Source organism: Cervus canadensis, chromosome 24 (genome assembly GCF_019320065.1).
Source record: "Cervus canadensis isolate Bull #8, Minnesota chromosome 24, ASM1932006v1, whole genome shotgun sequence".
Taxonomy (NCBI): Eukaryota; Metazoa; Chordata; class Mammalia; order Artiodactyla; family Cervidae; genus Cervus; species Cervus canadensis.
In genome coordinates, this window is record NC_057409.1 from 11,337,537 (window position 1) to 11,348,964 (window position 11,428).

Sequence of the window (11,428 nt, forward strand, 5' to 3'; positions counted from 1 at the left end):
CGACCCTATGAACTGTAGCCCAGGCTCCTCTGTCCATGGGATTCTCCAGGCAAGAATACTGGAGTGGGTTGCCATGCCCTTCTCTAGCGGATCTTCCTGACTTAGGGATTGAACCTGGGTCTTTTGTGTCTTCTGCATCGCAGGCGGATTCTTTACTGCTGAGCCTCCAGGGAAGCCCAGTGGTATCATTACTCTTCTTTAACTTTTCATCTGCTCCTTTTCACTTTCCTAAAATGATCAAAACTCCTCCAGATACTAAAATAGGGTCATCATGCCCTTCCACCTCCCGCTGAAACTGAAAAACAGTCTGGTAAAGGGGAAAGTCTGATAGATTGAAGTGAAAATCCCCGTTGTATTACTTACTAGCTCTGAAGCATTAAGCATTTTAACCATTGAACCTTGGTTTCCTCATCTATAAAATGGAATTAAGGATACTACCTTGATTCATTGAGTTGTTGTGAAGATCAAGAAATAATAATAAGTAATGGCATGTCATACACCCTCCCACTCTTCCTTCCTTTCTTTTCTCTACTTCAGCCAAAGACATCTCTTCCTCCTTGCAGCATGCTTCATTATCTTCCTCTCCTGTCCTGAGCTTCCCGGTTACCCTGCGCTGAGCACAGATTTTTTGCTTTGTTCTTTAGACACCCTATCTTGAGTGAATCCTCCCAGACCCACCCAGGCTGTCCCCTCTGAAGTCCTCCCTGATTTCCTGAAGACAGCTCTTAGCTTTCCCCTGTCTGTCTCTTAGCCCAGCACCCTCCCTAAGCAGCATGATGACTGATGGGTTCAGCCATCATCAGTGTGGCTCAGCCTACACTCGGCCCTGGTTCTGCAGATGGGAAGATTGAACTTGCCAGAGACGTGGTGTCCCATGACCCTTTCCTTCTTCACCAGCCAGGCTGCTTTCTGTCTGACGGGCGTCATTTCTGTCTTCCTCAGGTGCTAGTACAGGCCATCAAGGAGGCAAAGGAGCAGCACCCGGACATGTCAGTGACCAAGGTGGTCGTCCATCAGGAGACCGAAATCTCTGAGGAGTGAGCTCAGGTGGGGGCTGTTCTTGTGCGGCGGACCTATCCCTCCAGAGGGGTCCACACCGGCACCTGATCAACTGAAGGCAGACGAAGCCTGAGGAGGAGGGTGTGGGAGGTTGCTGTTTCTGGCGCCCAACTAAAGCAGCTAGGTGTCCTCCTGCCCTCAGTGATGGGCTGGAGGAGCTTCCCCACGCGTGGATGTAAACCCCACCCACCTCTTGAATCTTCCCTCACCTTCCTGCTTCCCCATCTCCCTTTCTCCCTGCTACTGTGTTCTCTGCTATCACAGGTCTGTCTGAGTCTAGACCTGGGAGGTCAGAGGAAGAGAACAAAACCAAGAAAAGCAGGACTAGTTGTCTGGAAATGAGGCATTTTGGGGGGTTGGAGAGAGATGGTTGAAGCCCTGGGGCCAGACTAGAGAGTTGGAAGCAGGGTAGCTGACTTTTGGGGAGCCAGGATTCCAGATAAATCCATGCCTAAAAGTCATTTACAAATAATTTGAAGAAGCCATCAGTCACCAGGTAGGATGGGGCTCTGTAAAACCCGCTCAGGCCCTGATTGTCACCTGTGGCCTCAAGAACTTGGCAGGGGGACGGGGAGGTCTCCTTTGCAAGATTTTAAAACTTTGCTTCTTTCTTTCCTCTAGGAACTCTCCCACCCTCTCCCCCCAACCCCTAACCCCCTGCCCATCTGCCATCCCAGAGAAAAACCAGCGGAATGATAAAGAAGCTAACCAGCAATAGTTAGACTTCAGACTTTTAAGATGATTGATTCTAAACCACCAGAAAATCAATTTCTTTTTCTATTTGGAGTTTATACCAAGAAAGTCTTATAGACATCACTGATCCTTTTGAATGCCTTTTTCTATATTGTGATACCAGAAATTGTGCAACTTTTCACTCTGTGGACTGTTTTTAAAGAGCTTTTCCTTTTTTTTTTTTAATGGGGTGGTTTGGAACCCCTTCAGACCAGCCTCTCCCCACTTACACTGACAGGGTTCATAGCATTCTGGAAATCCTCCAGTGACACTGTCAGCGTGTTGGGGGGACAAAGCTAGCTTAGCGGGGCCTCCCCGATCCTCGCCTGGTTTATACTCTGCAGGAACTTCACAAGCCAGCGCTTCCTCGGAGCCAGTGATGTCCGTTTGAAAGAATGTCAGGCAGGGCAGCCGCCCTAAGGCGCAGACCCTAGGCCAGTGCGCCCCGTCGCCTCTGCTCGGAAGGTAGTGCTGTTTTCCTGCCTCTCCCCCGCTCTTTCTCTTTGGAGCCTCTTTAGATCAAAGACATAAGACGTTGCTTCAGACATACCTGATACTGTGAATGTTTGAACGTATCCGTGGCCTTCGTTCCTTCCTGCCCTCCTGCCCCTCTTACCTCATCAGAATCAGTGGCTCAGCTAAGCGCTCCCCCGCCACCTCCCATCTCAGGAGACCAAAACTCATGGGAAAATAGGCACTTTGGGCCAGAGGCACTGATAACACATGTTTCCTGGCGATGTGGACAAAGCAAGCTGACGAGATTTTTCTTTTTTTCTTTTTTTTTTAAGGTTTTCTAGTTCTGGGAATGTGCGCTTGACAGGGGGCTTGGTGGGGTTTACCTCAGTCGGATCTGCTCAGACGTATTTCGGGGAGACCATCCCTGGGCCTCTCTCTCTAATCCTGGAGTAACCCAGCAGGCGACTGTGGTCCTTGACCTTACTGCTCACCATCGGCACGTGCCTGCAGATTGCCCTTTCTGGAGCAGGGGGATGGCTTTCACGGGCCTCCCTCCCCACAAAACCTGCCTTGACAAAGGGGCACAAACCCCAGCTCCACTCATTCCCACTTGCCCTCTGAGGTCTGTCCGGTTTTGTGGCTTGATTTTTGTGGTGGGTTTAGGGTTTCTTTTTGCTTGTTTTTGAAAATGAGGAACTGATGCCCCCAATTCCACTATTCCTGGTAAAGATTTGTGTGTGGGGGGGGCATTTTTATTCAGTAGGCCTTCTCTAATCTTCCAGCTCGCTTCCCACAGACCGATCTCCCTACACGGTCTTAGGATCCTAAGTCTAGGACAGAAGCTCATCTCCCTGAGGTGGACAGTGGGTCACACCCAGCCGTCGCTGGGAGCTCCAGGCGGTGAGCAGAGACGGCTACAAGCCTCTGCTCCCCGCAGTGGGACCCAGCAGCACATGCCTAGAGTCCACTGGCTGAACTTTGTCTCGACAGACGCAGTTGGTTTGAACTGATCTCACGTGTGCGTTTTTCTCTGAGTCCTTCCTTGAGACTGTTACTGACCCACAGGTAGCACTCACTCTGGGCAGGGACGGGGAGGAACTGAGGTAGGATGTGTGACTGGCTCGGGGGAAGGAGAGAGAGCCCTGTCTCAGGGACAGACTCACAGCCTGGGAGCGTAGGTCTGGAGCGGCGGGGCTTTCCAGGCGGTGCCCAAGCCAAGGGCTTTGTGTCCCAGAGCGGTGGCGAGGTTGGAAATCCAGCTCACGTCAAGCAGGTGTGCCAGGTGAGCTCGCTTGCCAGTGGCCAGCTCTGCTACTTGGAAGAGCTGCAGGAGCCCAGAGCTGACAGCTCTGGAATGGAGATGGGCAAAGGAAGAGGGCAGGGCACGTGCGTCGGGAATCTCTGGCGCCCCTGTAGCCCATGGTACCCGCTCAAAGTGGCTGCTTTCACAGCCCAGGACCACACATCTGGGGCCTGAACTTCCCCGCGGTCCGTCACCAGCTGGCTTCACTTCTCCCTGCTTCCCTGACTATAAACTGGACCAGAAGATCTCCAAAGCCCTGCCGGCACTGAGAAGCTACCATATGGACAAGCCAGCGCGAGGAGTGTCCTTCCAAGCCTCTTTCACCTTCCTCCCTCTCTGGTTGACGAACTTGGGGTTTGGCAATTGTTTGAATTTTTTTTTCTTCCTGCAATTGTGTGCATGCATGCGTGAGAAGAAAAACAGACTGTCCAGGTGGAAACGGTGAAGAGGGGAGAAGAGTTCATTTCCAGGGTCAACAACTTGGCAGCCATTTTCCTAAAGTGACTCAGACACACCACAGTAACAACTCTCGCTGCAATTTGATTTTTATTCCACTTGAGAAATAAAGATTTCCTCCAAGCCACATGAGGTCTCTGTCAACCCACCCACCCACAAAGCAGGACCTGAATTTATCAGCTGAGGGCCCACAGAGCCTGGCTGCAGGGACCTGTCAGGGAATCTTTGCCCGCCCCCAGTCCCCACCGTGTGTTCTTCGGGGCAGCTAAGGATGGCGAGGCAACAGTCCACCTTTGGAAATGGAGCCAGAGCTACAGCCTGACCAACACCAAGGAATGCTCATGGGAAATACCTGCCCAGTATCTCAGTCCCCAGGCTGGCTGGTTCTACAAATCTCTCTCAAATGTTTTATTTTGGTGACAAAAATGAAGGAGCTTTGTAAATTAAAAAAAAAAAAATTATGAATCATATCAAGTAGTTGTTTACATTTCTCGACAAAATAGGAAACTATGGCAGCCGAATCGAATTGACAAAAACCTTAGATTAAATAGGCAATATTTAGGTCTGCCATCTTGGCCTTTTGTAGTAAGAGAAGTGGTAGTGTTTAGATACTGTTTGGTCTTGCTTCTTCTTGTATTGCATTTTTCAATAAACTTAAAAAAAAAACACAAAACTGACTCTGTGAAGATTGATCAACTCTTAAAGTTCTCTTCCCCTACTAGCAACTTAGGAAAAACATGGGTCAGGGAGACCCAAATCCAAGCCATTTTCTAAAGCTAGCCACACTGACCAAAATGGTGCTTCAACATATAAAAGGATTTCTGAGAACTGGCAAATGCTTTTTGCCACCTGGAGAAAGATTTCATGGCATGGGCCATGACAAAGGCGAGAAGGGGGCTTCTCAGACCTGTTTGGGGAGGGGCAGACCCTCGTATAGACGCATTGGCAGTAGTGTAGCCCTTACCGGGATGTACCCAGCATGGCTGAGGGAGAAAGAGGTTTAGGTGGTGAGAGTTAAGGGCTCAGTCCCAGATGGCAGTGGAAGGTATCAACTCTACCGCATTGCCCATCTTCCCAGAGGCTCAAACCCCAGCACCAGTGCCACCTTGGAGGGAGCCTGCCCCAGCCTGTAACATCATGACCTACCTTCCAGGTCTGAGGATCCTTGGGGTTTGCCAAGACACCCACCAGATGCATCCCCTGGACCTCCAGCCCCCTCAGGAACCTGTCCAGGGCTAAGGCCACTTTTGGAGGCTGAAGGAATTCCTGAGGCTGAGTCATGCTGGTCTCCAGGGTCCACATTAAAACACATCCTCTCTAGCTTTTTGAACCCTTGTGCAGTTGGCATTTCTTTGCCGACATGCAAGTCAGGAGGCCTTGGCAGCTGTTGGGGCGGGAGCATCATCCCCCCTGGCTGGGATGTGACTGAAACCTCTACTAGACATCGGGACTCCTAGGGCTGTACCACGGTCCACGCTGCAGCCTCACAGCAGGCTGTCCCCCTGCTCCTCAGACCCGGGCTCCCAAGTCCCCTCCTGCTCCCAACTTGGCATAACCCCCCAAACTGAGGCGGTCCAGCCGTGGCCAACTTCGGTGAGCACAGTCCCGAGCCGCTGGGGCCCCCAGCAGGAGCTCTCCAAGGCCCAGATCCAAAGACTTGGAATGTTCGATGCAGGAGCCAGAGGGCTGCACGGTGATGATCACATGGCCGGCCTGGGGCCGCGGACCCCAGGGTGGGTGCAGTCCTGAGCCCTTCAGCGGGTAACTGTTAAGCAGGGCAGGTAACCCCAAGCGAGGATTAGCTGGCTCTGAACGCAGACTCCGCACTGACGGGACGGGTGAGGTACCCCGACGCGGGGACAGGTCCCAGCTTTCTGGTTCCACGCAGCCTACGGCTCGGGGAGTCCTGGGGCCTGGGCTGGGGAGAAGCGCGCAGTCCCACCCCGGGCCGTCCGGGGGCCGCAGCGCCTGAGCCCGCAGCACCCCCTGGCGAAGCCGTCGCGTCTCCAGGTCGCGGTTCTCGTAGAGCAGCGTGTTGGCGCAGATGAACACGAACAGGCCAACGCCCATGACCACCGGCCCAAGGAGTCTCAGCCGCTCGTGCGGGCCGTGAGCTCGGCCGGCGCCGCGACCCTCGCGCCGCAGCTCGCTCAGAGGAGGCGCGCTGGCGTTCGCAGCCCGGGGTCCCGGGACTCCGGCGCGGTGCGGCCAGTAGCCGGCCACCGCGATGCCCATGCCCACCAGGACCACGAGCGCCCCCAGAGCCGCGAACGCCCCCGACGGCGAGCGCAGCCGCAGCCGCGCCCGCACCCGCAGGGGCTCAGGAGGGGAGCGCGCGCGCCGGCGGCGGCCCAGGCGGCGGCCCAGGCGCGAGACGCGGCCCTCGGGGCTCCTCCGCACCTCCCCGCAGTCTCCGGGGCTCCCGGCCGTCATCTCGTCGCCGTCTGGGCGCTCTGCGGAGAGAAGTGGGGAGGCAGGGACTGAACCGACGGACCTACGGTCGGAGCGCCAGGTCGGGGGCCCCAATCCAGGAGGGAAGATGGGACCTCCTCGCCCAGGACGCTTGGAGATCCCTGGCGGCCACCCCCGGATTTTCCCGGGCTGCGAGGCGGGGAGCCGCCCCCGCTCGGGTTTTCCGCAGCGGAGCTCCGAGCCAGGGACGCGCGGCAGAAGCCGGAGTTGGCCGGGCCCGCGGGCGGAGACGAGGGAGGGGGGCGCGGGCTGCTCCTTGGCGCATCCTCGGCTGAGGGGCTCCGGCCGCCGGCGCCCTCTTGGCCAGCTTGCGGGTCCCGGGCCCTGGGAGGCGTGAGGCCCCCGGCAGCGGCGCCTGTAGGGTAAGTCCCGCCCGCGATCGAGCTCACCCCCGCACGTGGCTGCACCTTAGTAAAGGAGGGAGGGGGCACTTGGCCGCCCGGGTCCGCTGGGGTCGCTCGCGGGCCCCCCTTCCCCCTACTGCGCTTCACGTACCGCAGCGGAGAAAAGGGGGGAGGTGTCACGGACTCCAGCCTCTTCCTGCCCGCCCCCTCCTTCCAGACCTCTTCAGTCAGCACTGAAGCTGCAGCAAGACAGACTTGAGCTAGACTCTGAGAAGACCGCTCAGACCAAAACCAGCGGCAGACTTTGCGCAGGATTTCTTGAAACTCTGCGAAGATCCCCCTTCCCCTCCTCCAGCCGCCCGTCTACGGCCCGGGCAGGGGGCAGGGGGCGGGGGGCCGCGGGAGCCAGGCTCCGGGCCTTGCCGGTGAGCTCCTTCCTTTCCTGGCTCTCCCGTCGGCCCAGGCAACACTGTTCCCCTAGGTTGCAGCGTTTCCAATTCGGGCTCCTCCGGATGAATCATCCCCCTTTCCCGCCGCCTGGCCTCCTTTCCGGCCTCCTCCGCCCGAGGCCTTAGTGGCCCGCGTCCCGGCCAGAGCAACACCGCCCTTGCACCCCAGGTTTTGGGCCGCCCGGCGTAAGCCCTTCCCAGCTGCTGGTGCGGCCCGGCCTGCGGCTTGAGGGACTGAATCCGGGCCGGGCGGGAGTAGCAGGGAAACGTGTGATGTGACCCCCACGAAAGACAGGGTGTGGGAGGAAACGGTGCCCCGGACCAGGCGCTCGGGGCCCCGCAGGAGAGGAGGGTTAGGACCTCGCTCTCCAGTGGTGAGTCCTGACTGCCCCAGTCTGGTTTCCCAACAGCTGCATCGCTGGAACCCGTAGCCGAGGCCCCAGGAAGGAGGCCTTGTTACCCTTCTCTCTCCCCATCCGCACCCCAAAGCTCAAAGCAGGACATCCCATCCCTGCCTCCGACAGGAGCGCTGAAGGCCCAGGCCCTTGCATGGAGCCCGGCGTCTTCCGCGTCCAAGGCCTGGGGTTCACAGAGAGAAACTGCGGCCCGGGGAGGCGGACGGGTCTGCTGGGGTCACGCAGCGCACGCCACGCAGGACGGGGGGGTCCACACAGGACCCAACCGCGGGCACTTCTTGGCACAGCCCTGAGAGCGTCCTAGGAGGAGGCGAGGCCCGTTCCCTGCCTGGTCTCTGAGTATGGAGCCCTTTCCCCAGCCCCAAACTGGAGAAATGACCACCCCCACCCCAGCCCAGAGCTGGCGCCCCGGTCCCAACTCCCTAGCCCCGCCGCGGGTCCCGGCGGGGAGGGAAGGAAACGGAGGCCTGCCGAGAGAGGATGGGACAAGCTGAGAAACACAGATTCTGGAGGGTGTGAGTCGACGCTGGGGACCCCGGGAGAGGCAGCAACTTGGAGACACAGTCCGAAGATCCCTGGTCGCAGGAAGTTGCCGGGGGCCGGATTCCTAACACCCCGGGGTCCCGCCTCCGCGCGCGTCCACACTCCTGCCGCGGGAAAAAAAGAGAACCCTGCTCCCGCCCCCACCCCCACCCTCAGGGCCTTTCTGGAGGGAGCGACCGAACAAACAGTTGGGGAAAGTGGAGGGGCGAACCCCCCAGGCCCCTAGTTTCGCTCACCTGGCGCTCAGCGCCGGAGTTGGTCCGGGTCCGAGTCCGCACGCCTGGGCTCCAGCCCTGCAGCGGTCTCCGTGGACGTTTGGCGCCCGCCCCCGCCCCCTTGCCCGGCCCCGCCCCCGGTCCGGCCCCGCCCCGCCCCGCCCACCGGGAGCCCCCGCGCCAGTTCGGCCAGTGTCAGGCCAGTGTCCAGCCAGTGTCTGGCCCGGCCCCACGGTTGAAAGGAGGCAGCGAGTCTCAAGGCCGAGGCTCGAAGGTAAGCGCTGTGTGCGCGCCCGGTGACTCGGAGGATCCGAGGGCCCCAAGTTCCCGGCTGACGGCTTTCAGGAGGCCTGGGAGGGTGTCCTCCCCACGTGGGAAGACTGAGACTCCTGCCTCGCCCCGCAGCCGGAGCTGCGGAGCAGAACCAGGATTGAGGCCGCACGCCCTCCCCCGCCTCGCACAGTCCGTCCCTTCCAGGCGCCCCGGAGAGGACCTTCGGGCAACTGAGAGCCCACAGGTTCCAAGCGCCGTGCGGGGAGCTTCCCGAGGAGGCGGCCAGAGTTCCCGCTCCGCCCGACCCTACTATCTGAACCTTCCTTCATCTGAACCTCACAGTCTTCACCTGTAAGATGGGCGTGATGGTCTCTGCTTCGCAAGATGCCGAGGGTTGAAAATCCGGCGTTAAGGGCGGGGCACACTAGAGGGGCATAGCCCGGGTACGCCCCCGAGCGCTCTGGAGAGAAATCACTTTGTTATTGTCTAGTTGCTAAGTCGTGTACGACTCTTTGGGACCCCCATGGGCTGTAGCCCTCCAGGCTCCTCTGTCCATGGGATTCTCCAGGCAGGGATACTGGAGTGGGTGGCTATGCCCTGCTCCAATCACGGGGAGGGTAAATAGAGAAGAACCGGATTCTCAGAGCCGAGGGAATCGGATGGAGCGTCGCCGGCCGCCCTAGCCTCCCCGAAGAAGATGCTGCCCAGCGGGAGTGGGGAGGCGGTGCTCATCTTAAATCAGGAGGCGGGTTCGGAAATCCGTTGCGCCCCCCGCGGACCGGCCCAAAGGGGACTGCCCGGCCTTCGTGTCCCGCCCGCCCCCAGAGGCAAGAATGTGGCGTGGAGCCAGGGGGTCGGCCGGCGGCCCAGTTTCCATGATGCCGGGGGCGGACTCGGAGGAGGAGGGGGCGGGGAGGTGCGGGCAGATTGCCAGCCTCCGCGCCGGCAGCACCCCCCACCCCCACCCCACTCCCGCAGCCCAGCTAGGGCCCCTCGGGAGGAATTTCCGGCCTGGGATTGATTATAACCCGCCCCTCCCCCGGTCGCCGAGACCCCCCGGCCCGCGGGGCGCTCTTGAAGGGGGATGGTTGGTAATGAGACCCGGCTGTGCGCCGAGGGGCCAGGAGGGGGAACTCTGGCCCCCCGCCCCAAGCCCGCTGCCGGGTCCCGGAGCCACACGGCACAACTCGGCCTCGAACCCAGGCTCCCGTCCTCTGGCTCAGCAGAGGAGACCAGGGGTGGCGTAGGCGCCCCGGAAGCCGCCTCGCCCTGCCACCGGCGACCGAGCATCCTCGGGAGAGACCGAGGCCACTGCTGGGGGCGGGGCCTCCCCCGGTGGGCCGACCGCGCGGAGGCCCGGGTCCCCGAGGAGGCCGCCAGAGGGGGAGGCTGAGCCTCGGCCCCAGAGCCGCATCCCTGCGGGTCCGAGACCGCCTTCCTGCCGCCCGCGTGGGCCGCGAGGCTCGCGTCTGGGCTGTGGCCGGCGCTCCACCGTGGCCGCAGCCTCCTTCCTGCCTCCTCCCGCTTCTTGCTCCGCTGGAGGACCTTTCGTCTCGCTCTCGGTCCGCTCCTTACACACGGACCCCATCTCCGCCCTCTCAGCGTTTCCCCAAGCCCCACCCGACCCCGCTGCCCCTCCCGGCTCACTGGGTTACCAACTCCAGGGGCTAACCCGGGGTCTCCCGGGCCTCGTCCCGCTGCCCCGCCTGCCCTGCCGTTTACCACCTGTTCCTCCCGCCTTCTGCCCTCCTCAGCACTCTGCCTTCCCCAGTGTTGGGGCTGCTTCCATCCTGGGCCCCAGGAGGAGCCCCGCTTCCAGCAGCCAACCATCTGCCTGGACAGCGGGGAGCAGTCGGTTCCTGCTCTTTCCTTCTCCTCACTTTGTGAATGGCCCCATCACCCACCCTAAGGCCAGATACTTAAGGGATCACCTGGGGCACCTTCCTTTAACCCTTCTGTCTAATCCATCAAGCCTCTGTGGACCCTGGTCCAGGGGTCTTGAATTAGCGCCCCAGCGCTCCTGTCCTGCTGCAGGCCAGGCCTCTGTCTTCCACAGGTGGGCACGGAGCATCTTTTTACTAGGGATCAGATGAACCCAGGTCTCAGAGCTGGGTGAATCTGAACTCCTCACTCACTCCCTGCTTCAAGCCCTCAGGGGCTCCCCAGTTTTTTTCCAAGTGTAGTTTGTGTGCTGTGTGCTATGTCGCTTCAGTAGTGTCCGACTCGTTGCAAGCCTATGGACTGTAGCCCGCCAGGCTTCTCCTCCGTGGGATTTTCCAGGCAAGAATAACTGGAGTGGAGTTTAGATCCCTCTTCCTTCCACAAACCAGCCCCGCCCTCTCACTCCTGCCTCCTGGGTAGCTGAACTTGTTTCTATCCCCAAACCCTCTGTGTTCTGGCCTCCGGAGCTTGGCACTTGCCTTGCCCCCTGTTGGGAGCTCTTATGCCCCTGTGGTCCTCTTGCCTCCTACTCATCATCCTTCAGACCTTTGCTGGGCTTCCCCTGGGCCCCCAGCCCAGCCCGTCCTCTACCCTTCTGTTACCCTCCCCCCGCCCCCACCACCTACACACACACACACACACACACACACACACACACACACACACACACACACACACACACACACACACACACACACACACACACACACACACACACACACAGTGTTTGGGAACCGAGTCTAATTCCTGCCAGTGTCCCCTGTGGCCA

The 11,428-nt window shown here is 59.6% G+C and overlaps 2 protein-coding genes across 13 annotated transcripts in view; one reads left to right on the forward strand and one right to left on the reverse strand.

Annotated features, from left to right (window-relative positions):
* The window catches only part of EPB41 (erythrocyte membrane protein band 4.1), a 178,321-nt gene extending 173,848 nt beyond the window's left edge, over positions 1–4,473 (forward strand). For all 10 annotated transcript variants that reach the window (XM_043444628.1, XM_043444620.1, XM_043444621.1 and 7 more), the window contains 2 exons: positions 943–1,047; positions 1,681–4,473. In XM_043444628.1, coding sequence (XP_043300563.1) covers positions 943–1,041 — 99 coding nt within the window. In that variant the 3' untranslated portion in view covers positions 1,042–1,047; positions 1,681–4,473. The remainder of the gene's footprint in view (positions 1–942; positions 1,048–1,680) is intronic.
* TMEM200B (transmembrane protein 200B) lies at positions 4,078–9,639 on the reverse strand. Of its 3 annotated transcripts, none has more exons than XM_043444634.1 (2): positions 9,068–9,639; positions 4,078–6,459 (listed from the first exon to the last, which is right to left on the reverse strand). In XM_043444634.1, exon 2 carries the CDS (start codon positions 6,437–6,439, stop codon positions 5,516–5,518), a length of 924 nt encoding a protein of 307 aa, XP_043300569.1. In that variant the 5' UTR covers positions 6,440–6,459; positions 9,068–9,639; the 3' UTR covers positions 4,078–5,515. The 3 variants fall into 3 exon arrangements, with proteins under 3 accessions (XP_043300569.1, XP_043300568.1, XP_043300570.1); XM_043444633.1 differs by lacking the exon at positions 9,068–9,639 and adding an exon at positions 8,467–8,605; XM_043444635.1 differs by lacking the exon at positions 9,068–9,639 and adding an exon at positions 6,974–7,108.
* Positions 9,640–11,428: the final 1,789 nt, after the last annotated feature.